Raw genomic sequence first — 27049 nt, forward strand, 5'->3', positions numbered from 1 at the left:
TTATTATCAAATGACTAAAACAAAATAATAAGGCTTGATCTATCCACTTTCAATTATGATTTAATCTGGAGACACGCATGTAAATTAAATTATTTCAGGTGTATGTACTTGATCTATCTTTAATTATCGTCTGGCTTGGAGATCCAGACATGTGTGGCCTCCGTTTTATTTAGTCTTTCCCTCTCATGCTTGTGCACTAAATATATTTTTAGACTATTTTCACCATTTTTTAAAATTTGTTCAGCTGAATTTCTGAACACCCTCTATTCTTTCTCTCTGCTTGGAGAAATCCCTGCTCTTTCTGGATGTGCGCGTAATTCCACTCGTGTCCAGTAGGCGGCGCTGGTGCCACGCGTCACGACGCTTCGCCCTCATGATGGAGAGCCTGGAGAAAAAAAAAACAAGTGGCACCAACTCTTGCAACCTTTAAAAAACTTTCGGACAGCATATGAGTGGATGATTCGTGCGTACGGTTTGCGATGCCGGTGTGATCCATAATCAGCTCAGCGCGCTCGGTTTGATCCGGAATGAAAAGTGAAGCAGGTGGAGGCCGCTTTTCATCCACCTCTAATTGGCTGACACGCTTGTTCGGGGGCTTCTGTGAATGAGCTGTGTCTTTTGTGCAAACACACTTTATCTTAAAATATTCCTCACCTTTATTTCTCCTCCCCTCGTGTCCCCGGTAGGGCCTGTCTCCCCCCTTTACTCCCCACCACAAAGCCGTGACAACAGCAGCGGCACTGGCAGTGGAAGTGGAGTGGAGTTGGGTCTTTGTCCGGACAGATGTAGCGACAACATCCCAAACAAAAACCGCTTATTTGTGCTGAGATGAGCCCGTCTGCCTTCTGTGTGTTGGCATTCAACTTCACTAAACAAAAGGACTGGGGGAAACATCTTGGATTACCTTTCCTCTTTTCAACGCTAAAAACCAGCCGTGGCTTCCCCCCTCTGCTCACATTCACACACCGTCCATTCACTGCATTGAGTTAACCAGCAAAGTTTAGGCCTATTTAAGTGTTGTTATGTTATTGGGGCTGTAAGTGGGGGAATTAGTGACTTTTTGATTTTGAACAACAGCAGTGCCACGGGCCGTGACTTTAGTCAGAACAATGCACTTTAGACCTTGAAGAACACACGATAGTGACACCATTAATGTCAGCGTTTCATACTTTGATTTAAGGATTTTTTTTTTAAAAAAATCGCCTCCTAATGTGCCTCTTTGGATTATTTTTATTTGTAGCTGAAGTTTAGGCCACACATTTTATCAAGCCTCAAAACAAAACAGAATAAAAAATAGTCATATTTAGCAGAAATTCTGTGGCATATTTATATTCACTATGAAACTTTTTTGTCCTTAAGCTTACAAGGCAATACTTTTTAAATTTCCTAGTGAATTTCTGAATCTAGCTCAATATAGTTCTGAAAAATAACCACAAAGGACTCCCACATATTTACATGTATATATATATATATATATATATATTCCCAGAGATAAACCTGCATAAGCTTGGAAATAGTAAATATGTACTTTGTATTGGCTAATATGTGCAGCTGAGTGAGTGTGAGGCTGTGTGTGTCTCGGGGCAGGCAGACCCCTCCCCTTTATGCTAATTAAGGTCTCCCATTGGTGTGTCAGTGGAAAGGCCGGCTCTGATTGGCCAGGTCGAAGCCATTTATTCGCTGACAGCCCAGTCACATGAATGGTTGTCTATTAACTTGTTCAAAAACTATCTGGAGTTGTCAAGGCTCAGGCGGACAGAGGCGAAAAAGTGCAGTTTGTTGATGCTTTTTCGGAGAAACGACGGCAGAAGTTTTGTGGACACAACATAGCAGGGACCTATTGGGAGAAGAAGGCTCTCTGTCACACACACTCCTCTGACACACACTCAGTGAGAGGGAGAGAGAGAGAGAGGGAGAGAGAGAGCGAGGGAGAGAGTGTGTTGGAGACGCGCTCTGATGCTGGTTGTTTTTGTCCAGAGAAAAAAGTTGCAGAGAAAATCGACAGGTAACTTTTAGCAGCAGTCCTGCGCTCCTCACTGTCTGCCTCCGGCTTGTGGAGTTTGTCTCTGGCTTTTTTTCCCCTCGTCTGCTCGGGAGCTCCAACTAAAAGCTGTTCCTGATGTATAACATGATGGAGACTGAACTGAAGCCCCCAGCTCCCCAGACCAACACGGGGGGCACGGGCAACACCAACTCCACCGGCACCGGCACCAACCAGAAAAACAGTCCGGAGCGGGTCAAGAGACCCATGAACGCGTTCATGGTGTGGTCCCGGGGCCAGAGGAGGAAGATGGCGCAAGAAAATCCCAAAATGCACAACTCGGAGATAAGCAAGAGGCTGGGCGCAGAGTGGAAACTTCTGTCGGAGAGCGAGAAGAGACCTTTCATCGACGAAGCCAAGAGGCTGCGGGCCCTGCACATGAAGGAGCACCCGGATTACAAATACCGGCCCCGGCGGAAAACCAAGACCCTCATGAAGAAGGACAAGTACACCTTGCCCGGCGGGATGCTGGCTCCGGGAGGGAACGGGATGGGACCCGGGATCAGCGTGGCGGGGACCGGGCTGGGCGGTGGGGTGAACCAGCGGATGGACAGCTATGCGGCGCACATGAACGGCTGGACCAACGGGGGCTACGGCATGATGCAGGACCAGCTGAGCTACCAGCACCCGGGGCTCAACGCGCACAACCCGAGCCAGATGCAGTCCATGCACCGCTACGACATGAGCGCCCTGCAGTACAACTCCATGACCAGCACTCAGAGCTACATGAACGGCTCCCCGACATACTCCATGTCCTACTCCCAACAAAGCACGCCGGGAATGACCGCCCTGGGCTCCATGGGGCCCTCCTCGGTGGTGAAGTCCGAGTCCAGCAGCTCCAGCCCGCCCGTCGTCACCTCGTCGTCCCACCGGGCCGCCCCGGGCTGCCAAAGCGGAGATCTGAGGGACATGATCAGCATGTACCTGCCCGGGGCGGAGGTCAGCGAGCAGAGCGCCCAGACCAGGCTACACATGTCCGGGCACTACCAGAGCACCGTGCCCGGGACGACGATCAACGGCACGCTGCCGTTAACACACATGTAAGAGACACACAGCAGACAGAGAAAGAGAGAAAGAGAGAGAGAGAGAAAAAAGAACTTTTATAAGAGAAACTGTGGACTACTTAACGTTGGACTATTTTTGTACAGAAAAATTTCGGGGTGGGAAAAGTTGTATAGAAGTCTCCAGGACAAAAAGGACACGACTCTTTTTTTTCTTTCATTTTATTCTAAGGAAGCTCTAGAGGAACGGTAGGAGATCCCCTGTTCACTGGTGGATGAAGTTTGGAAGACTAGAAAGTGGGAGTCGCAATCAAATGTTTTATTATTGCAATCACCTTTTGTACAGTATTTATCAAAGAAACATTACAATCAGATGAAATTGTTTGTTAAACTGCAAGAGGTTGCATTTTTCTTTTCTCTTTTTATATAAAAGCAACGCCGGTTCTGCAGAAAATATTAAAAGTGAAAAATGGCAGAACTGGGAATGATATGAGAGCGATCAGTTATGCTCCTTAATTACTGCAAACATTGGAAAGAAAAGGGACATAAAAGCAAGCAGGTAATACTGTTTTGTTATTTTTTTTTCATTTAAGGTCAATATTACTAAACATTTTAATTTCTTTGAAAAAAAATACACTTTTTTTCTGTCATACAGCTTAAAATATAGGTTGTTAATTTATATTTCTGTCTCCCACTTTCCATCTGTTAGAGGTATGACGCTTGTGCTCTTTATTTTCTAATTGATTTGTACAATTTCTGTATATTTCCTGTGATATTTTAAGTTTTTATTTCAAAATTCATTCCCGTAGTTGTATTTTAAAAATTGTGGCCTGTACGCAGAAGCCAACCACTCCATGTATATATACCGAAACTAATACCATCCTTATAACAGTTACAATTTCAGCTGAGTATATTTTTTTTCAATATGCAGTTTGAAATGAATAAATTTTGGAAATTTGGATACTTGAAATTGTATGAGTTTTGATTTTATTTCTCCCTCATTTCGTGTGTGCAGGCAGCCATCACGTGTTGAGTTGTCATCTGTGTGTGGAGCTTTTCTGTCTTTCATGTTAATTCTTTACTGTATATTCAACACTGATTTTTTTATTTAGCATCTTTATAAATATATTTAGCGTTAGCTTACAAAAAATAATGAATTGTGAGAGGTGTGCCTCCACTGATCATTCAGCTTGTGCGTCGTGGTTAACCACGTTTCTGTTTTCTAGTGCCTGCGGATGGCCCCATCCAGCCAAAGTTTGTTGCCTGTTTCCTAAAAAGGGGGGAAGATTTTTCCACCAAAATACCCAACATCCCCAGGTATAGACTGTCATTTCTCCTCTTTTATAATCAAACACAGTCTACTGTTGTTGAGGCCCAATTTCTATTTTCTTTTTAGTGGATTAAAACACTGTCTTCTGGGCCTTCTTTTGGACTGATGGAGCAATAATCAGACAGCACTGATGCCAGTATCTTGTTATGCACAAATCATATTTATAGTTATTTTAGATTTGTGTAACCTGTCAAGAGAGTGTTTGTCACTGGTGGGTTTTTATTTCCTCATGGCACCATGCAGCAGCCTGGTGTTCTATCTGAGCTCAGGCCTGACTTCATGCTCCAACATGTCCTCTTGTCATTTCCTTTAATCTAATAATAATATTATTAATAATAATGTGTGCTGGTTTTGGAAGCTTTCTCTGCTATTTTTCTTCCAAATCACGGAACATGGCTCATCAGGCTAAAATGTCCAATTAGCTGTGAAGTGAAGGTGAGCCCTCTTGAAGGGAGCCAGGCGAGCGGGACCAGCCGGGATGTGTTTTTTTTTTCCTCATCGCATCCACACACATTGTCCAGTGTGGCTCTTTTAATTTAATGTTTAATCAAACGGACCCTGCTGTTTCCCGTTAACCCCGCTTCTCCTGGTTCAAGCTCTCCTGTGACTCCCCACCACCACCTCCCTGCCTTAAAAAAAAAAATATATAGAACCGGTTCCAAAAAAATCTTCCCATGCGTCTTTGTGCCAAGCAGGCTGATTTCCCCCTCTCATAATAATAATCCTTATGATGAGCTAACAGCTCGCCCTGAATTTAACTAACGGTTTTAAATCTGGGGGGAGTGTGTCTGACTGTGTGTGTGTGTGTGCAGCCAGCTAGATTAGGACCGTTGTGTCTTGCAGGCTGGGTCCCCGGGGAGCGGCAGATGAATATTTGAAGAGGCCCCTCGGTATTTATCCGTCCACTTCTCTCCCTCTCTCCCCCAGTCGGACCTTCAAGAGGTCAAGGGATCGTCGGTTGGCCCATTAATTATTGATCCGAGCAGCTCAATTGGTTGTAATAGCAGAGAAAGCCGGTGATAAACAATTTGTTTTTAAAAGGTCGGACTAGTAGACGCATTAAATTCTCCTTTTTTTAATTCCAGTGAACACCGGGCCCCTGCAGGCCCCGAGGCCCCGCGAAATTAATATTTTTTTCCCGGCTGCGCGCTGCACCTTTGATGTGATGAAAAAGCTTTTTGAGCGCAGAGAACACTTGATGTATTTGATGCGGAACTTGCATTTTCTGTGGCGTTTCGTGGGACCTGTGGCTCATTGGGAACGCCTGTAGAGACTGGATGTTGACACAATCAGGATGCTCAGGTTGAGGCCCAGGCAGCTTTTAAAACAATCCAACAGAGAATGTGTTTAATAATACTGCTGCATTTGGATTTATATTACAAACCGACTGTCCCTGTTTATTCATATTTTCCTGCAAACATTCTCATTTAAAAGAGAAAACTAGATTAACAAATTAGTTCCTTTTCCATGTGAGTGAAGTCAAACAGTCCCAAACTAGGGCACGGTAAATGTTCCCTCTGAAAACACTGATATCGCGCTATCTCAGTAGAAAAATATTAGCCCGCATTTAGCCCCTGTGCTTTCCAAAATCTGATTTAATCTCAGAGGCGCTTTAAGCTCAGTGGCGCTCCTGTGCAAACATTAAATAAAGGCGCTGCACAGCGCAGATCCAGGTGATACAGGGAAGTGTCCAAAATATTACACCTCATGTGGTGTTAATGCGAGGACGGAATCCACCATGACACTGACAATAAGCCTCAGTGGTTCAAATGAAAAGGGACTTTGAATGCCAAATATATTTTTTAATTTTATATGAGGAAAATTGTAGTGGAAGAAGACAAGAGGTTTCTTCCCTGTTAAAAGGGTGTTTTTCCTTGCCACTGTCGCCTTTGGGCTTGCTCTGGGGGTCAGGCATATGGGTTCTGTAAAGCGTCTTGAGACGATTTGACTGTAATTGACGCTATATAAATAAAATTGAATTGAATTGAATTGAATTGAAGATCCTCCTTAAAATGTCCTTCATGGCGCAACCAGGTGTGTTGTGTGTGGTGTGAAGCTGGGAGGCCCGGTCAAGGTGTTCCCCTCCATTCATCCATCCATCCATCCATCCATCCATCCGTCCATCCATCCATCCATCCATCCATCCATCCATCTCCCCTTCTGTTCCTCGCGTGCAGAGTCTGGCTGTCGCAGCTCGAGGATATTTGTCCTGCAACAGGTGGTAAGCGCGCGCCTCAGCTTCTTTTTTTTTTTTCGTTTTTTTTTCCTGCCCCCGGTTAAAAAAGCTCCCAGATGTTATCTATGATAACTTGGCGTGTGAGTGTGCCTTTATCACAACATTGGCGTATTTCATTACAAACGTCTTCCTGTGTTTTAACCGTTCCAGGCAACCAAAAGTGGCTCTATTTTATATCAGTGCGCAAAACCCAGTTGATTGGAGGACGTGGCTTGGTCACAGCAGGTCATGATCCATTTCTAAACAAGACACGAGGCCTAAAAGCTCATACAGGCCTCCTATTTTTTTAAGTTTATAAAATGCAATAAATTCTTTTTTTAATAAAACGATGCTATTAATTAATAATGTGAGAACATACTTGTCAGTCCTTGTTTGAAAGCCTTATCCTGGCCGCAGTCCAAATTCATACGTTTGTTGTTGAGATTATATGATTTTTAAAATTAGGTCAATTGACCCACACGCGCGCGTGCACGCTCACGCAAACAAAACGAGCTTAGTGGGCTGTAATCCCACGAGAGCCACTTTCCTTTTTCACCACGCTGCGGATAAGGAGGAGGAGGGCGCATGACGTCAGCCACGCACTGAGGCTGCCCCGCTCCTCAGATACAAGTGATTCTTCCAGCGCACAAAATCTCACATCTTACAGGCCTCCATGATCAGGAAATTGCCCCAGAGGAATTGTGATATTTTAATAATTGCTCTTTCAGCCTTCTTTAAGCGTTTTTATTGGTCCACGTTCCTTATCGCCAAATTACGCACTGGTTTTAAATAGAAAGACTACCCAGAAAACAAGTCAATTGTATTTTTACTAGTTCATTTAATAACACTTGAGCACAAACAGATTTTTTGTCAAAATTTTGAAAAACAAAAAACTGCTTGTTAGGATGTTTTCCAGCAAAGTTAAAGCAGCCAAATAAATGGCACGACTGATAAACGTGGGTCTGTGTGTCATGTCAGGGTGGTTGTGCGAGTCACAGTGAGTAAAATCAATCTAGAAGCTTCCTCCGGGACTGTTTCTGTACAAATGAAAACTGAAAACTTCCCTAAAAAATAATCAAACACGCGCTGTGGATGCTCTCCTCCTCCTGTCGTCATTATTCTGCAGCCCTCTCGAGTGTTTTTCAGGCTGCCCGACGTCCCTGCCTTACAGCAAGTAATGGGCGAATAGCGAAAAACTGTCAGAGCAGAGAGCTGTCGTGTGTTTCAGCTGCGTGTGCGTGTGTGCGTGCGTGTGTTTGGAGCGTAGAGGGACTGAATGGCAGCCAGTAGCCTGCTGATCTAGCGCAGGTGCAGGGAAGGGAAGCGGGCGGTGTGTGTGTGGAGGGGGTTCTCTCTCTCTCTCTCCCCCCTTCTCACCCCCTCTCTCTCTCTCTCTCTCTCTCTCTCTACACACACACACACACGCACACACGTACACACACACACACACTCAGTGCCATTGAATAGGACCACACACTGACACAGACCAGCATGCCATCAGCCTCGCGCTGCTCTCGGCCTGCATTCTCAGAGGTTCGAGGCCTCTGCGACACCCCCACCACCACCACCACCGCCCTCACCCTCTCACCCACCCAACACCAACACCACCACCACCACCCCTCCCCCACCACGTCACCGGCGGCTCCGGCTCCGTTTATCATTTCTGCTCATTGATGCTGACAGCTTTATAGAAGCGCCATCATTAAAGGAATGCATCGTTTGCGGCAGATCGCGACTCTTAAAAAAAAAAAAAAAAAGAATCCAAAAACAGAACAGCTATTTCGTCTCTTAGTTTTAACTTAAAGCTGTATGCAATCAGTTTGACTTTTACTTTCATCAGGTCGTTCCACAGATACAATGTTTTCGTGTAAAATTTCATTCAATTCTGCATTATAATGTGGTAAATCAATTGTTTATGAGTCACGTGCACCGGTAGAGTTGGATTCAGCCCCACTAATAGAATGCTGCTTACATGAACTCTTTTTAACCTGCCGTTTTCCAGATTTTTTACAGCTCAGTTGTTGTTTTTTTCCTGTTTTGTGTCGTGCCCTTCATTTTGGTAGTAATCACTGACTGCCTGTCATTACTAAATCTGTGTCATGCCTCATAATTGTCCTTGGCTCTGACTGGCAGTTGTAAAATGCCTGAGAAACCTTTTTTTTTACACTCATGGCTGCGCGTAAAACTTCACATATTCCTGCACTTTCTTGTTTACTATTTTGGTTTCCATCAGACATCTACCATTAGAAAATGTTGTGGAGAAAAAGTCCCGAAGGCCTCTCAGGTGTCCTGAAATCACGTGAAATGTGGCTTTTCTTTGGCAGATTTGGGTCTGTCTGAAGTGTATTGATGGAGGCTCAGGCTGTGCTTTCACTTCTGTTTTTGGTCCTTGGACAGATTAGCATATAGGCCGGGAGAAAGGGGAGAGGCACAGGGGTGGAGGGGCGTGTGAGTGGAGAGGGGTTTACTCTGAGAAGAGCCACAATATAAGGCCTGTTGTAGTCTACTGTAGCCTGTCTGGGAAACCCTTCTGCTGTGCGCTAAAACGGATCCGTGCGCTGCCAGAAAATACGGTCGAAAATCAGATCAGCTCATTACTAAAAAGAAGAGAGAGACAGAGAAAAAGAAAGAAGAAAAAGAGAATAAAAGAAAAAGCAATTTTCGAGTTCATCTATCACTCTTTTTGGCCACTTATAATATTTTCACTGGATCATAAACTCTAACATCTCCGTTATATATTCTGGGAAATCAATTTTAATCCCCCCCAACATCACGCCAATGTTTCTTTATTCTTTTAAGCATATTTACTTTTATATGTTATGCCTTCACTACTGTGTGACTTTTTGAATGTTGAGACTGAAAACCATTACTGGATCCAATCGCCAATGACGCATGCGTCTATTTTAATGTACAGACTAATTTCCCCTAATGCCAAAAAAAAAAAAAGCCAAATGCAAAGTGTCAATATGCACATTGTCCTATAACAAATTCGAGTTAATACAGTCATAATGACAGTATAACGGCAAGCTAATTGGCCTTTTTCCTTCACAACAATGCTAGCAGATCAGCATCTCTTTATTATTTAATAACGTCAAACGCTTGGCTGGCTGTGCTGGCTGCTGAGCTGCTGGCTGCTGTTGGGAAGAGGAACAATGCAGCTCCAATTCAGGAGTTTCACTCATGAGCTATATGGTTGCTGGGGAAAAAAGAGTGAGGAGAGGGCACAGGCTGAGTGTGAAGGGACGCTAGGGGGGCTTCTTAGGTTCAAACAAACCGTCTGTAAACAAAATCAAAATGCAAGTGATTTTGTTTTTTGGTTTTTATCTGAGTTTCTGCCGTTGGATATTTATTTAGTTGCTGCTGAAGCAACAGGTGAGCAGCGGCGCGTCCTGCAGCTCCAAGTGAAAGTGGCGCACGGTCCGCTGGGCTTTTGTTGTGCGGAAATTTGGAGACTGTTTGGTGAAGGACGAGGGTGGGGGGTCAGTCAGCACACCCAGCGTTGGAATAAATCCTGCCCCCTTTCTCTGGAAAAATCAAGGCAAATTACAAAAAATAAACGTCAATTACCAACACTGAAATGACACCCACTTTTAAAAAATGACGACTATAAAATTCTTCGTTACATAGCTGAGCGCACAGACCCTAAAAAACTTTTTTTCGTAAGATTTTAAAGCACAACAACAGTTTCCCTGCTGCCGCTCGTCTGGAACAGTATCAGCGGGTTTCCAGGCGGACTACCACCCAGGATCGGCTCAAGCAGCTCCGGGAGAGCCGGAGGGGAGGGAGGGGAGCGGGGAGGAAGAGTGGGCGGGTGGGGTGACTTTCGGAGACACAGAAAGAGGCGATCATTGCTGCAGTGAGTGGCCTTTCTTCACCAAAACACACCCCGATGCAGATTTCGATCCCGCTGGCTGAGATGTTGCATCACTTGTTGAATCAGGTCACGTTAAGCGCGTGTCCTGATTTCTCTGCTTCTGGAACCAGTCTTGAGATCAGTCATAACGCTGTTGGCCTGCACTCATCAATAGAACCATTTGTTATTGTCTGATCTGTGGAGGAAATGGATTTTTGTTCCGTGACTGTGAACTTTAAACCACGTTTGTTACTCAGTATAAGGCATTTTAGTCTTGCAAACTGCTGAAAAGCAAAATAGATATTTGATTTCATAGGAAATGCATGGCAGATAAATTCAGATGGTTGAGCAGATTTTCATTTCTGTTAATCTGTGTGTCAGAGCCAACAGGTGATCCTCTTGGATTTTTACATGTTGGATCAAGTAAGTTCTTTTGCTGGTAACGTCCCTGCTCCAGATCTGCTGTACAGTGTGAGGTGGTTTGTAGGCATTCAGAGATTCTTTGATAGAGAAGGCTGTTGAGCTGATGGGACTGAATCATCATTAACAAGCCAACAGACACAGGAACCCCCCTCCTCTGGTCTCATTTCCCAGCACAGACACTAACCCCTTTCACTCTGTCATCAGCCTGACTCTCTCCCTCTCTCTCTCTCTCTCTCTCTCTCTCTCTCTCCCTCCACCGACTCCAGCACACAACAGCACAGTCCATTGTTCGCCGGCCCCCCACTCTCCCTCTGCCTGGCCCCCGACCCAACTGTTGACCAACAACTCCACTCGCACATTAAACGGGGAGGAGGGGGTTGTCCTATTTTAGAATATGACACATCCAGAAATGTATGCTGAGAAAAAGTGAGTCTAAATGCCTCAACAAAAAAAAAAGGTGTGGCTTTTGGAAGAGATGAGAGTAAATAAGTGCTGAAAGAAGTTAGAATAAAACAAAAAAGTAGATTTAAATTAATATCTATCCATCCATCCACCCATCCATATCTTAGAATCCAAAAAAATAGGATACAAAATGTATTATATTTGATTATTACATCACATCTAAATCCCTAAACAGATAAATAAATGAAATGCAGTCAAAATTATAGTTTGCTTCCAATGAAATGCAACTTTAGTAGATTTATTTTGACTTTGTTTCTGGAATAGTTCAAGAGTGTTACATTCTATGTTTCATCATTTGTTGGCTCTGCTGTTGTAACCTGGTCTAGGAAGCTTTTGTGGACCTCAAAATACTTCTGGGATTTGATGATGAAATACACAGAGAACCATCAAGAAAAAGCAATGTGTTGTTTTAGTTTTTACAGGAAGTCTTCTGAGCTGTTGGAGAGCCCCTCTGGTCTTGTGGAGCCCAAACAGAGCATCAGGCTTTAATGGTTTGTTTAATTGTACGATACATAAATATGCAAAACTGGCCAACATCAAAAGTCTGTCACTGGTATTGATAAGGATTTATAACGTGTTTATCATTTAAGCCACTTCAAGAACCTTTAAGCTGCTTTTAATAATGCACCTGCAAGTTTTAACAAACCTTTCAGAATTTTAGACCAGCAGCCAAATTCTCTAATATTCAGTGTTGTGGGGGTGATAATATTTCAACATGTCAGTAGTCAACACTGCTATTGTATGCGTCTGTCTGTGTGTGTACTTTTTCTTAAAGCAGACCCACAGGACAAGGTGTTAATGTGTTTTTAAGGGGAGGCTTACATTACAACTTGTCACAGAGATAGTGTAGCCGTTCAAAGGCTGCACTGACATCGACATGACAGCTTCCTTTTCTACACACAAACAAGTTATACATACCTGTGCACCAAAGTCGTCCTCCAGACACTCCCCACTTGTGTTTTCCCTCCACTTATTTCCTCGTCTCTTCACGAAGCGGCACATCAGATTAAAGCATCTGTGGATAAAAGCGTCCTTTAAATGTCATTTGCCAAGTGTTTTCGTGTCATGGGCCTCAGTAGCAGACGCATGCTGCTGTATTTAGGCCCTTCAGAGCAGAGATACCGGGCTGTTATAACAAATCATGTCGACACACAGACCGACACCCCAGATTACGTTCCTCCGTGTGGAAATGCCATATCTCTTTCAGTAGTGAATTATTCATCTGACCCGTGACCCTCGGTTGGTTTACTTACATTGTATTCTGCATTCATTTAGCGTCTTTTATTGAAATTGTGGCAGTATGGGCATATGCATGTATTCAAGCTGTTTTTTCACTGAATGAATTGAGCTGCTGAATCCAGTTTTCTGTTTTTTTTTTCCCTCTCTGATTACTCTTTATTCCAAGAAGCAAATTAAATGACACATACCTGAACATGTTTTTCTATAAGCCACACTTGACTTGAACACGACGCAGATATTAACCATTTAACAGCATCTTACAAAAGCTCTTACATGATAGATTTACTGCCGTCATTAATCTTTAAGATGATAATAATGTCATAATAACATCACAGTTAATACTTTAATGTCATGAGACACTGCATCCAACATGACAGAGCCGCACATTTAGACAATATATGTCCATACATCAGTTTGTTTTGACTGTGTCATGGCTGATCTTTGTCAAACTGTAGTGGTATACATGTGGTGAAATGCCATTTTAATGCGGTGCTGACATATAAACCTCACACGCCGCTGATTTTCTGAGATGCAGTCATGTCTCCGGGAATCCACGAAGCTGTATTTGGCTCAAATCTTATCTGTAATTTTGCTCCAAATGAAAACATGCCATTTTCAAAGGAGTCAAACATCATGCGGGCCCTTCCCTCTTTACATTTCTGCATTTGTTCGGCTCCTACGAAGAGCCATTTCCTTTTATTATGCGTAAAATCTCGTTCCCAGTCGATCATGTTGACTGTAGTGTAGATTTCGATTGATTGCATCAGTCACTATCAGGCTATTCTGGAGCTGGTGACTCTGAGGTCTCCCTCTCCCCGTCTCTCTGACAGAAGCTGTTGTTGAATGGAAGAGTGGCCTCTTTCAGTGTGGGTGTCCCCTCGGGGCCAACCGGGAGAGATAATCAGACAGGACAGTTACAGACAGACAGGCAGATGCAGCACACTCGAGTTGTTTCTCCTCGACTCTGGGGCTCATTTTGAAGAGTTTCAAATGCTGCTTGTTGTTTGCTACAAGTTGTGGATTCACTTTTGTACAATGAGGACGTTTTTTAGTATTTTTATTTAGTAATATTTCATGGTACTTCACCCCTGAAATCAGCACTTTAGAAAGGCTTTAAATCCTTTTTGTAGGGAGGGTAAATAAGTACAGCAAAACATTACATATTATCTTACAAGTAAACATTGATTAGATTAGATTAAATCAGATTAGATTAGACTGAGTTTCAGTGGTCCTTCTAGCATAGTATGTCAAATAGGAGCAAACTGAGATTAGAGTAATTTTTTATTATTATTAAAAAAATGGAAATCAGCTCTATCCGGAAATAATATGTAAGAAAAGTTTGATAATCTTGAAACTGTCAGATCTTAGATTGAAAGATATGATCCGATTTCTCTGTACATTGCAGTTTTTAATTATTTCTTGCGACTTGCACATATAAGTGTTCAGCTTATATGAATCTATCAGACTTCATTGTTACAGGGATGAAACATTACTCACATGTGAAAATGTATATCTTTATATGCATGTTTTTCTTCTTTTCTCTGCTCTGTAGATTAAAAACAGATTTCCTCACTTAAACACAGCTTTAGTTTTCAAGTTTTATATTGTTCTTCCTCTGAGAAACCTTCAGACATGCCTAGTTCTGTAACTAAAGCAGCTGTTCACCTGAACGTAGCAGGCATCTTGGAGTTTTACATCAATTCTGCTTCACATGCTAGCCCATATCATTGTATTTTTGTTGTTGTCACTCTGCTCTGTTCGCTCTTTTTCCTACTGACCAAACTTGCTGGTGTTACTGCTAGATTCATCTTTTCCTGTGAACCAAGATATTTCTAAGGAAAGACCTAGTGGACAATGCAGCAATAAATCTTAGAGTGGCTGTATTTTTCCCCCTACTATCATGAGATATCAAATGCTGATAAAGAGTAGAAAAAAATAATGAATGTGATAACTTGAACTTTACCTGAGCTCATATTTCAAAAGATTGCATGATAGTTACAGCTAGCCTCATCGCTGGAAGTTTCCATCACAGCTTTCCCGAATACACCTGTGTGTGTGTGTGTGTGTGTGTGTGTGTGTGTGTGTGTGTGTGTGTGTGTGTGTGTGTGTGTGTGTGTGTGTGTGTGTGTGTGTGTGTGTGTGTGTGTGTGCGTGTGTGTGTGTGCATGAGGGAGGGAGGGAGGGAGAGACATGGCAAATATAGGGCAGAAAGAGAGAGAGTGAGAGAAAGAGAGGTCTGGCCTGGGTTGGGTTGGGCAGGTCAGTGCAGCAGCATTTGATTGTAAATAAGAGAGGAGTCAGTTCACACGCCGATCAAGTGACTGCCGGGAACAAGCGAGCCATTTGAATCAGGTGGCTATCTCCCTATCTGAGAGATCAGAGCCCTGTCACCCCCCCCCACCTGCCTCCTCCCGCTGCTCTCGTCATTGTGTGTTGCGCAGTAAGGGGCACACACACATGCACACAAGTGAAATGACATGTCCCTCCCTGCTGGCTATAAGGGCAGGCAGAGTGGCTGGATGAGATTTCACTGTCTCACGTTAGAGGAGGAAAGGATGGAAGAGGAGAGAAAGGAAAGGAGAGGAGGATGGAGAGAAGGAGAGGAAGACCCCTCAGAGTATAAGCTTTCCTGTCATCTCAAGAAAACAATGAATAATATGGGGCTATCAGATGATTCGGCACTTTTTTTTTTTCTCGGGGTTAAAAAATCCTCATGTTTTTATTCAGTTTAAGTCACAGATAAAGACAGCTTAAATTGAAGCCCTATTGTAGCTATAGATTTAAAAATGTTTCATATTTTCATCCAACAGCAGGAAATGTCTCGTCTTCTTTTCAGTGTCACTCAATCTGCTGATTTATTTTCTGTGTATTGTTTAGTTTATTAAATGATGAAAAATGAATGCTTCAGGACATCCCTAAATTTCTCCTTTTCTCCAGTAAACAGTCTACAACCCTAAAATAATGCATTTACAGGTTATGAAACACAACAAATCCTTACATTTTAAAGGTGAAATCTACACGTTTTTGACTCGACTTGAATTAATTGATGAATTCATTTTCAAAATTGTTGACAATTCATTTCTGTCCATCAGTGCATTATTTCTTCCTTTGCTTTAACACTCTGAGAAACCAGAGGATGCTCTTCAATTAGCCCAGCTGTCACAATAAAGACCTATGAAAAATGGATCAGATGAAACACGAAAGGCGGCGCACACACCCACATTCACACACTCATATGGTTTTTTTTTAATGCTGTGTCTTGACAACGACCCCCAGGGGAGATGATGATGTGTGACAGCTGCTGCCTGTTCATATTGATTAAATGACAGCCGGGATCATTTACCGATTTACCGACTGACGGAGCTCAAACGTGCAACGCTGCCCTGAGGGAGGTTTCACGACTATTAGCCCGGACAGCCTGCAGTTTATGTTCATGGCCGCTGCTTTCATGTGAACATCATCCTCTATCCCACTGTGGTCCCACAGGACACACATTAGATCACACTCCTCGTTTTTTGATGTTTAAGATGATCCACACAATAATGTCTATGCATGTGGACATTAAGTCATTATGACAGTATAGTGGCAATAAAAGGTTAGAGGTAAAAATTGACTCAGAGGAGGGATAGATAGATACACTTCCACAGAATCTTTGGCAGTCTATCAAAGTAATAGCAGATAATACAGTGTTTAACGAAACATGGCTATAAAGCAGTGTTACATGACAAAAAGAAGAAAATAGTTGATAAAAAATGTGCTCTGGAAATGCTATTATAGGGAAAGAATGAAATAAAGCACAACTGTGCACAATGTGCGTAAACAAAATGAAACTGACGGGACATAAAATTCACCATCAACATGAAGGGAACTTAGAAAAGTCAGTATGGCATGCAGAAGAGATGCAGCCTTGCAGTTAAAATATGCAAGAGACAGCGGTTAATGATTCCTGCTCATATAAAGGAATTTAGACACCTGATTACACAGAAATTGTGTTTTAGTTGTCTCTACCTTCCATTTACTGTAACTTGCACTCATAATGTAATATCTTTCATTTAGGAAACATGGAAGTCTATTTTAATATTCTGTATTTATCACAGAATATTATTTTGTGTCTTTTGATGGGCATAAATGATGTTAGGATACCATCTCTTACTTAGTTTACTGCGAGTAAGCTGTGCTCCTCAACTCAACAAGTGTACAATATACGTCAAGAAGATACATGCAGTACTGGGTAAGACGGGAAAATATAAATTTAACAAAAATTTAGAACATGCACAGCATAGGACATATTTTCTAATATGATAGGACAAAACAGTACAGAATGAATCAAGACAGGACATGAGAGGGTTGTGATAAGTGAGGATGGGACAAGATAAAACTGGACGAACCTGAACAGGAAAGGATAAGACAGTTTAGAACAATAAATAACATGATAGATCAAGAGAGGACATGTTATGAAAGGACATTACAGGAAGAGGAAGGAGCAGCAATGATGGGACAGGACAGGAAAATAGTAAGAAGACAGGACATCGAAGACATGGGAAGAGGGGATTATAAGACAGGAGTCAAGAAACAGAGCATTGTTGGATGGGGTAGGACAGGACAGGCCTGAATAAGTCAGCGCAGAAAGGGACAGGACATGCTGCTATGTCCTTTTTATGTTTCAGTATTATGTGAGGTGATTCAACAGTGCTGGCAGTGCCGGGACAGGCAGGACATTCGCTGCATTAACCGCTGCCAGCTGTCCCGGTGCTGAGGGTTTTGGCTGATTCCGTGTACGTAGAGAAGCGTGGCCTTGGGAACGAGCCAGGTGAAGCTGTTGAGCACAGATTAAAGCAGAGATGGATCAATCACCTCAGTCTCTGGGCCGGTGAGTGACAGCGAGCCTCGGGACACAAACATGGAGACTATTGATTTTGAGTCGTCTTCCATCAGATCCCTTTGAATTGCTCTTCTCAAGGCATGCACACGCAGTCAAACATTTACAATTACACACACACACACACACACATGTTTGTACTTCTATCTTAGTGAGGACATCCATAGGCGTAATGCATTTCCTAGAGCCTTACCCTAACCTTAACCATCACAACTGATTGCCTAACCCTAATCCTTACCCTAACCCTAACCAAACCTCAATTCATACCTGTTCTCTAAAAACAAGTCTTCACCCTCAAACATGGCTGTTTCAAAGTGAGGACCGGCCAAAATGTCCTCACTTTGTAAAAATGTCCTCACTTTGATAGCTAAATGCAGAAAATGGTACTCACCATGTAGCAAGTACAAGAACACACACACACACACACACACACACACACACACACACACACACACACACACACACACACACACATGTTAGTACTTCTATCTTAGTGAGGACATCCATAGGCATAATGCATTTCCTAGAGCCTTACCCTAACCTTAACTATCACAACTGATTGCCTAAACTTAATCCTTACCCTAACCCTAACCAAACCTCAATTCATACCTGTTCTCTAAAAACAAGTCTTCACCCTCAAACATGGCTGTTTCAAAGTGAGGACCGGCCAAAATGTCCTCACTTTGTAAAAATGTCCTCACTTTGATAGTTAAATGCAGAAAATGGTCCTCACCATGTAGCAAGTACAAGAACACACACACACACACACACACACAAATACACACTCACACACAATCTTGATAGGCCTCCTTTCTTCCACTCTCCGTCTTTCTCAGGTTGTTCCTGTCCATGTCAGACATAGTGTAGCTGACAGGACTCTTGATGTGCTTCAGTCTCCGTAAGCAGGAATGGCCCTCTGGCCACGTTTTCCGAATATTCCGAATATTCGCCTCGCCCCTGGGAGACCCAGACGAACGGATCCGAATATTCGGGCCGTCTCCACCAGTTTGGTAGATAGCAAGAAAACCACAATGATGCTTCAATACTAGTCTTGACTGCGAGTGCTATACAAATTGCAGCTTTGGCAAATTCAGGTCACTGTTTTAATAGTTGAGTTTTTAATTAGTTACAAAAACTGGTACAAATTCATAATAATAATAAAAACACTTAAAACAACACAGTCCTCTTAAAAAGGAAATCGTCTATAATGTTATAGAGCCATAAAGTCCACAGGTGAAGAAGGTCAGGGTGGTTGTGCTGATAGGTTTAACTGTATGTGAACACAAGACACTGTAGCTCACTTTCTCTTTCTTTCTTTCTTTCTTTCTTTCTTTCTTGACTGTAAACACTAAACACCAAAATGTTTTTTGAAGATCTTAAAGAAACCCTCATGTGTAAGTCAAGTTTTCTGTGTGGTTAGCATGTCCATATGGTGGTATTTTTATTTGTGAAGAGACATATGATGAGCAAAATAAACAATCAAAAATATAGATTGAAAATGTCAGGGTTTCATATGTAACAAACCAAAGGAACCAGTCCTGTAAACCAGCAGGGTGGAGGGTTCTGTATTATTTTAGAACTGGTTTCTGGTACAAACATGTAGGGATAAATTACGCTGTTTCTACACCTTGCCATTGTATGGAGGAAAATAGCGTTAGTGTTCGAGAAGAATTGTAGGCGAGCTGGTGTGCTTGAGTTGATGCGAGTGGGGAGGAGTGTGTGGAGAAAGATGCAGGAGCTGTAGATCTGTTTATTATAGAGCAAACAACAGTGTGGAGTTATATCTAAGCCATTTAAAGGCATAAAGGGATTAGTTTTGTTCTTCTAAATAGTAGCAATGACAAAGATGAGTTTTTAGGGTTTAAAAATGAATGAATGGGGATTATCCTTAAAGAGGAAATAGTGTGATGATGTTATAGAGTCATGAAAAGAAGATCAGTGGTGGTTATGTAGATAGGTTTAGCAAACAAAACATTTCCCACCGCTAGAAACTCCCCCTAACCCGAATCTAGCTGCTCTACCCCTTTCCAGAATCTGAAGCTAAATGATTTCAGTTCTCAGACTCTGCATCCATTAAGTTGTCAACTTTGTAGTTGCTCTGTGATTCTGTGATGAGATTTATTTGACCAAAATGTTTTTTGGAAGACTTCCAGGACTTCATATGCCACCAACAAAAGGAACCAGTCCTGTCAGCTTGGAGGGTGGAACTTTCTGTATCATTACAAAATCTTCAGAACTGGTTTCCAGTTTGGACATGTGTGATGAAATTACTCCAGTATCACAAGTTGTCAATGTGTAGTGCAGAGTAGTATTCCAGTGTTTGAGCAGAGTCACAGGTGAGCTGGTGTGCTCGAGTTGGAATAAGCGGGGGTGGATTGAGAGAGAGACAGGAACGACGTAGAACTGCAGATTCTAGAGAAAGCAACTGTGTAAAATTCCATCTAACTTATTTTAAGACATGAAGTGTGTGACTTTTGTACACAGATGCAGAGATCAGTTTTTACAGGTTAAATGACTGACCAGAAGGGGACTTTTAGGTTTTATATACATGTGCTTGAACCTTTGACACACTTGTCTATCTTTACACTCAGGAGTCAAACAGGAGAGTTTGATGTCCGTCCAAGCTTTGGAAAGAGCTGCAACATTTAGTCAACCAAAATCGCAGTAAGTTACTTTTACTTCTGGATTCCTGGACATCCACAAGTATTGTCCCCACTGCACAACAGGACACAATGGATACTTCATAAAAGTTTATGTGTACTATGTGAAGATAAGGAATATAGGATGGAAATAATCTAGAAACAAGCAAATAAACACAAAAAGGCCTCGGTGTGGCTGTGGATGATGGGAGGGGAAGTCTGCATTGGGAGCAGTGGCCTAATAAGGCTAAATACCAGACTGTGAATAATCTCCCAGTAAACTGTCTACTCATGAAAAACACAGAGATGCAACAGCAGCAACTCTCGCTTTCTGCCTGGCTGCCCTCCCTCCCTCTCTCGCTCTCTGCCTCCCCCCTTTCGCTCTCTCTGTCCACGCTGTTCTCTCTCTCTCCTCTTTCTTTACTTTCTCGCTCCTGCTCTCTCCTTCCTCCCACCTCCGCCTCTTCCTCGCTCCTCGTCTCGTCTCAGTAAGTAGGATAAGGCTTGGAGAGCTCTGTCGTCGTGGTAACTGCCAGAAGTATTCAGTTTGAAGTTTGAGGAGGTCAGTTTGCGGGTCAGAGTAACCCCCCCATACACACACACACACACACACACACACACACACACACACACACACACACACACACACACACACACACACACACACACACACACATGCACACATGCACACACACGCGCACACACATACACAGCCCAGGACAGAGTAGGGCTGTTGAGGGGACCCCCATATGGGCCTGGGCCCTTATACATGAGGGGCTCAGGAGGGGGACTTGATGTTTTTGGAGGGGCAAGGGCCACTGCAAAGCTCCGCTTCTAAAACAGTCGTGGTGCCAGAACTTTTCAGATTTCTAGGATTGAAATTAAGCTGATTACGAGTGATAACGGACATTGTTGTATTTGAATTTTTCGCAGTTCAGTAGCTCTGATCGTTTTCATCCCTTTACTATGATGATTACTAAACTTCCACTTCAATGACTGATTTATGGTGATATGTGTTTCAAAGTATCCGTCTTTGAAAACTAGAAGAAAATTTGAGCATCCTTAGAAAAATATAGTAAAGTAAGTAAATCACTTCCACTGTGTAAAACATGCTACTATAAGTTAGAGTGGTTGGTTTTAGTTTGATCAAAATTTCTTTAATTTTTCATAAATTTTTCTTTCCCACAACATACTTGACAGTTGGTTTTACTTTCCTTAAATCAGTGATGGAGAAACAAACCAGTTTTTTTGCTACAGCAGACTTATCCACTCCCATTGTTGAGCAAAACTGCAATAGTTTTAACGACATGCTTTTATATGAAACGGACATAAGTGTTCATTTTGTGAAGTGAATGCTTTCACAATGTTTCACTAAGATCTAAGCAGCATTTTAACTTGTAGTCGATTAGGGTGAAACTAACTCTATAAACAGCTGAATGTAAGACACAGAAACTAGTGCAGGAGCAGCACTGTACAGACACCCTAAAAAACAAAAACATTAATTCTGGTCCAGTCGAGGTCCAACGGTCACCAAACTTTTGTGCTGTTGTCAATGAAACTTTGTTGTTGCCTTGACTGGAGGCCAAACTCTCCCTGTGCACAGAAACAGCTCCGGCTGTGTGTAGACTCACACCTTAAACACTCCGGGTTTTGGCCAGTAGTTTCAGTCCATCAGTCCCAGACAACTGCTGCACTCCGAGCAAACTCTGAAGTCCTCCACTGCCACCACACTGCCGCTGCAGGTGCAGCCCCCTCATTGAAACATATTGTAGAACCCCAGTGAACAAGCAGGTTGTAAAACTGAACTCAGGTCTGTGAAACGACTGATAACTGGAACTTTCTGCTGCTTTAAAAATGGCAGAATTAGTCAGATACACACGTGGACAAAATTGTTGGTACCCCTCAGTTAAAGAAGGAAAAACCCACAATTCTCACTGAAATCACTTGAAACTCACAAAAGTAACAATGAATAAAAATGTATTGAAAATTAAATAATCAAAAAACAGCCATTACTTTTGAATTGTTGATTAACATAATTATTTAAAAAAACAAACTAATGAAACAGGCCTGGACAAAAATGATGGTACCTCTATAAAAGATTGAAAACTATTTGACCAGAGTGACATGATTAACTCAGGTGTGTCATTTAATTGACATCACAGGTGTTTCCAAACTCATAATCAGTCAGTCTGCCTATTTAAAGGGAGACAAGTAGTCACCCTGCTGTTTGGTGAAAAGGTGTGTACCACACTGAACATGGACAACAGAAAGCGAAGGAGAGAATTGTCCCAGGACATCTGAAAAAAAATTATAGACAAACATCTTAAAGGTAAAGGCTATAAGACCATCTCTAAACAGCTTGAAGTTCCTGTGACAACAGTGGCTCATATTATTCAGAAGTTCAAGACCCACGGGACAGTAGCCAACCTCCCTGGACGTGGCCGCAAGAGGAAAATTGATGACAAATTGAAGAGACGGATCGTTGGAATTGTATCCAAAGAGCCCAGAGCAACCTCCAAAGAAATTAAAGGTGAACTCCAAGGCCAAGGTACATCAGTGTCAGATCGCACCATTCGTCGTTGTTTGAGCCAAAGTGGACTTCATGGGAGACGACCAAGGAGGACACCACTGCTGAAAAAAACTCATAAAAAAGCCAGACTGGAATTTGCAAAAATGCATGTTGACAAGCCACAAAGCTTCTGGGAGAATGTCCTTTGGACAGATGAGACCAAACTGGAGCTTTTTGGTAAGGCACATCAACTCTATGTTCATAGACTCAAAAACCAAGCATACGAAGAAAAGAACACTGTCCCTACGGTGAAACATGGAGGAGGCTCAGTAATGTTTTGGGGCTGCTTTGCTGCATCTGGCACAGGGTGTCTTGAAAGTGTGCAAGGTACGATGAAATCTGAAGACTATCAAGACATTCTGGAGAGAAATGTGCTGCCTAGTGTCAGAAAGCTTGGTCTCAGTCGCAGGTCATGGGTCTTCCAACAGGACAACGATCCAAAACACACAGCCAAAAACACCCAAGAATGGCTGAGAGAAAAGCGTTGGACTATTCTAAAGTGGCCTTCTATCAGCCCAGATCTGAATCCCATTGAACATATGTGGAAGAAGCTGAAACATGCCATTTGGAGAAGACACCCATCAAACCTGAGACAACTGGAGCTGTTTGCTCATGAGGAGTGGGCCAAAATACCTGTTGACAGCTGCAGAACGCTCATTGACAAATACAGAAATGGTTTAATTGCAGTGATTGCCTCAAAAGGTTGTGCAACAAAATATTAAGTTATGGGTACCATCATTTTTGTCCAGCCCTATTTCATTAGTTTGTTTTTTTTAAATAATTATGTTAATCAACAATTCAAAAGTGATGGCTGATTTTGATTATTTAATTTTCAATAAATTTTTATTTATTGTTACTTTTGTGAGTTTCAAGTGATTTCAGTGAGAATTGTGGGTTTTTCCTTCTTTAACTGAGGGGTACCAACAATTTTGTCCACGTGTGTATCTAGCATTTTACTGTGGGGCTGATGATTTGGGCAGAAATGTCCACTTTTCCAGCACTGCCGGAACTTCTGTTTGAAGCCCATCAATGCTGCATCAATGGTGCTTCCAGTAAGACTCAGTCTCTTTACAGCTGTGATGATTCGAGTAACATTTCCCTCGAGTAACAAACTTGCTCTGTTTCATATTTTTTTTCTGGCTTTCTTTTTCTGTCTCTATCCTGGGTGGTTTCTGATGTAAATGTTTTCAGTCAGTTGGCGGCTGAGGCTCAGCAGGTGGTCCACCAAATCCACCGTAACCCCCGGCAACCCCTGTCCAGTCAATCCAAATGCTGCCCTGCCCGCCACTGCGCTTAGTTAGCCCTGACAGGACCCTCTGTGTGTGTGCGTGAGTGAGGCAGGGAGAAAGAAGCACGACTCAGAGGACAGGGCGTGTACTTGGAGTGGTCATTAAAAGCTTATTAAAAAGTTTTCAACTGTTGGGAACATGGGTTTGAGTGTCAGTGAGTGCTGAAGCAGCCGTGCAAGTTGTATATGTGTGAATTGTCCAACAACTATGGCTACTTTATTACCTCAAGCAGATGATCGGTTTTGCACTTTAATCTGTTTTTTCACCAATAAATGACTACATAAATAGTTAATATAATATATTATATAGATATATAATCAGAAATACAGTCTAGACATTGGTAATGTGGTGAATGACTATTCTAGCTGGAAACAGCTGATTTTTAGTGGAATGTCTACATAGGGATACAGAGGAAGATTTAGCTGCTGCAAGAGCCTTCATACGGTTTTTAAAATTTCCAGTAGTGATGAGATCCTTCAGATTCAGTGTCTTCTGCGGAGAGTTCCAGGCAGCAGGTGCAGAGTACTTAAAACAGTGTTTCCCTAATTCAGAATGCACCTTTGGCACGTTTAACAAGTATAAATCATTGGAATGTAAATAATAATTGCTGTGGGTTCTGGAAATGTAGTCACATAAATAATATGGCAGCAGACCTAGAATTGCTTTATAGATAAAAGTGAACCAGTGGATGAGATGGCGCATCGTCAAAGAGGGCCATTCAACTTGAGCATATAAGGTGCAATGGTGAGTGAGGGCTCTACAACCCGTGATGAACCTTAAGGCACCATGATAACATAGAGTCCAGAGACTACAAACAATTCGCTGAGGCATTCATATATAAAAGGTTGCCGTAATCAAGCACAGGGAGAAAAGTGGCAGAAACCAACTTTTTCCTGGTAGCAAAAGAAAAACAATTTCTGTGACGAAAGAAGAATCCCAGTTTTAAGCCTAATGTGTTTTTTTTAGGTTTTCTCTGTGGGGTTGAAAAGAGAGCTCATCATTAATTGAAATACCATGATACTTGTAACAGTGCACAAGTTCAATCTCGCAACTAGTTACTATCTGAGCTTATAGGAAATACTTTGAGGGAAAGCACGTTAGGCACACTGTGCATTTCAACGACCCCCACCGATACAACGACCATCGTTGAGTCGTCAGACGAGTCTTGGTATTGGTCGTTGGAATAATAGCCCTGACCACATCTCACAGAGGTTTTGAAGCTGAGGCAACATCAGCCACCAGAACTGAAGAAGCCTCTTGGATGAGAGGTGAAACGTCTTCAAGGAACTTTCTTAAAGTCCAGTGGATTGATTTAATCAACTTTGGATAACCATGACCTGGATGAATGAGAACCTACACAGACACATTAGCCAAATGAACGAAGTGAACTTTCATACAACATAATCTGTGAATTACGTCAGCTTCTATTCAGCTTCATTTAATAAAATAAGACAATGATTACACAACAGATAAACACTGATAACTGCACGAAGGGACAAACATTAAATGGACAGAGATAAAATGTGCAGAGACTTACTGTGATGCCGTTAAGGCCAGTTTCAGAATCCTACAAGATCATACATGTCGATCATTTTGCATCTTACGTCTTCACAGATGTTTATTTGCCTTGTTAATGACGCTGGTATTGTCTTCATCTTGTGAGCATGAGTGTGTGTTTGTGTGTGTATTTCATCATGGCAAAATGTCCTCCTGGAGACACCTACTGTAGCGAGGACTATCACAAAGGCGGTTTTGAGTATTTTGGCAGGTGTTTGTATCTGACAGTCAGTCTGTGGACGGATTTTGTCAACACTTGTGTCACAAACATCCAAGATGCAGCTAAGAAACTTCACAGGCATGTGGTTGAGCTCAAAATGAAGGCTCGGTTGGAAGATGGATGTGTGCCCATGAGTAATGAGCGCTCTTGTAGTACTTTAGTAATTACTACATTATTACATGAGTGCACACTGACAGGTGTCATGGCTGATGTGATCCCACAGCAAGACGGCCTCTAGTTTTCGTTGTAACTTTTTTGTAAGACATTTTCAATTTTCAATTTTCGTATAGTAAACTTAATGGCTCTTCTAGTCAAACAAAATTGGCCAGAAAGTCTTCTATTTTAGTTTTAACATATAAAAAGTAGAATATCCTTCTAGCAATAACATCAATCTGATAAATGAAAGCAATCACCACACAGTTGGCTTCCAGGTGTTTCATTATTAATGCGTAACTATACCAGAAGGTGTTCAAAAGGTTTCTGTTTAATAAATAGTTTTAATAAAACACTGTTTATTCTATCACTCAGCTCATAGTTCATGATGACTGAATGTATCTTTTTCATCTGACTGTATAATAACTTTAACATGCAGACCCTTTGCTATGCCATCTTTTTGAGATTCAGAAATTGAAAATTATGGGTTAGGGTTCAACAACTCCTGTATATTTTTGTTATTGTACAAACAATTAGTGCTAGAAGAATAAGTCCAAATCAAATATTTGTTCATTTGTATGGAACTCCAACTCATACAAGCTACTGACCATTAAAATAATGTCACTGTAACCAACAAATCCTGCAGTTTATAAAAAATCTTCATGTACAATAAGATAAATATGATGTAGCTTTTGTAATGTATCTCATTGTACATCCATTCAAAATGCTCAAAAATTGTGTTTAAAGTGGTATGTTATTGTAATATATGAAAACTCTGTAGAAAGATCTCCACAGTTAAAGTGACGACATCAGTAGTAATCTCAATGGTTAGTCAGGAATAATTACATATTTCTGAAAATGTTTTTGCTCATTTGAGTTTATTTTAAACATACATACATCTCATGGAAGACAAAGGAAGGAGCAGAGAGCAATGCCACTGATGCAATTTAATTTTGAATTCAATTTTGACACAGTGTATTTCACCTGCCTGCCAGCCTCTTACTAAAGGTTTACCAAGTCGAATGATTGTTTAAAAAAATTACTGTGAGTTATTCTTTCCCTTCTGTAATTACAGATACACCATTGTCATCTGTGTATGTGGAGCTCAGTGCTCACATTTTTCTCCTCACCTACACTGTCCCTGCTCGGTTTTTTCTTTCCCTGCTCAGTTTTTTCTTT

The 27049-nt window shown here is 42.0% G+C and overlaps 1 protein-coding gene and 1 long non-coding RNA gene across 4 annotated transcripts in view; both read left to right on the plus strand.

The window, feature by feature from the left end:
* The window catches only part of LOC110951488 (uncharacterized), a 199793-nt gene that overhangs the window by 147034 nt on the left and 25710 nt on the right, over positions 1-27049 (plus strand). The gene's annotated exons all lie outside the window — the stretch shown is intronic.
* On the plus strand, positions 1686-4012 carry sox2 (SRY-box transcription factor 2). Its single transcript, XM_022194577.2, has one exon. It carries the CDS (start codon positions 2120-2122, stop codon positions 3083-3085), a length of 966 nt encoding a protein of 321 aa, XP_022050269.1. The 5' UTR covers positions 1686-2119; the 3' UTR covers positions 3086-4012.

Source organism: Acanthochromis polyacanthus, chromosome 4 (genome assembly GCF_021347895.1).
Source record: "Acanthochromis polyacanthus isolate Apoly-LR-REF ecotype Palm Island chromosome 4, KAUST_Apoly_ChrSc, whole genome shotgun sequence".
In the NCBI taxonomy this organism is placed as follows: domain Eukaryota; kingdom Metazoa; phylum Chordata; class Actinopteri; family Pomacentridae; genus Acanthochromis; species Acanthochromis polyacanthus.

Excerpts from the sequence above, each read along its gene's own strand:
- sox2 (XM_022194577.2), top strand. The coding sequence starts at position 2,120 with ATGTATAACATGATGGAGACTGAACTGAAGCCCCCAGCTCCCCAGACC.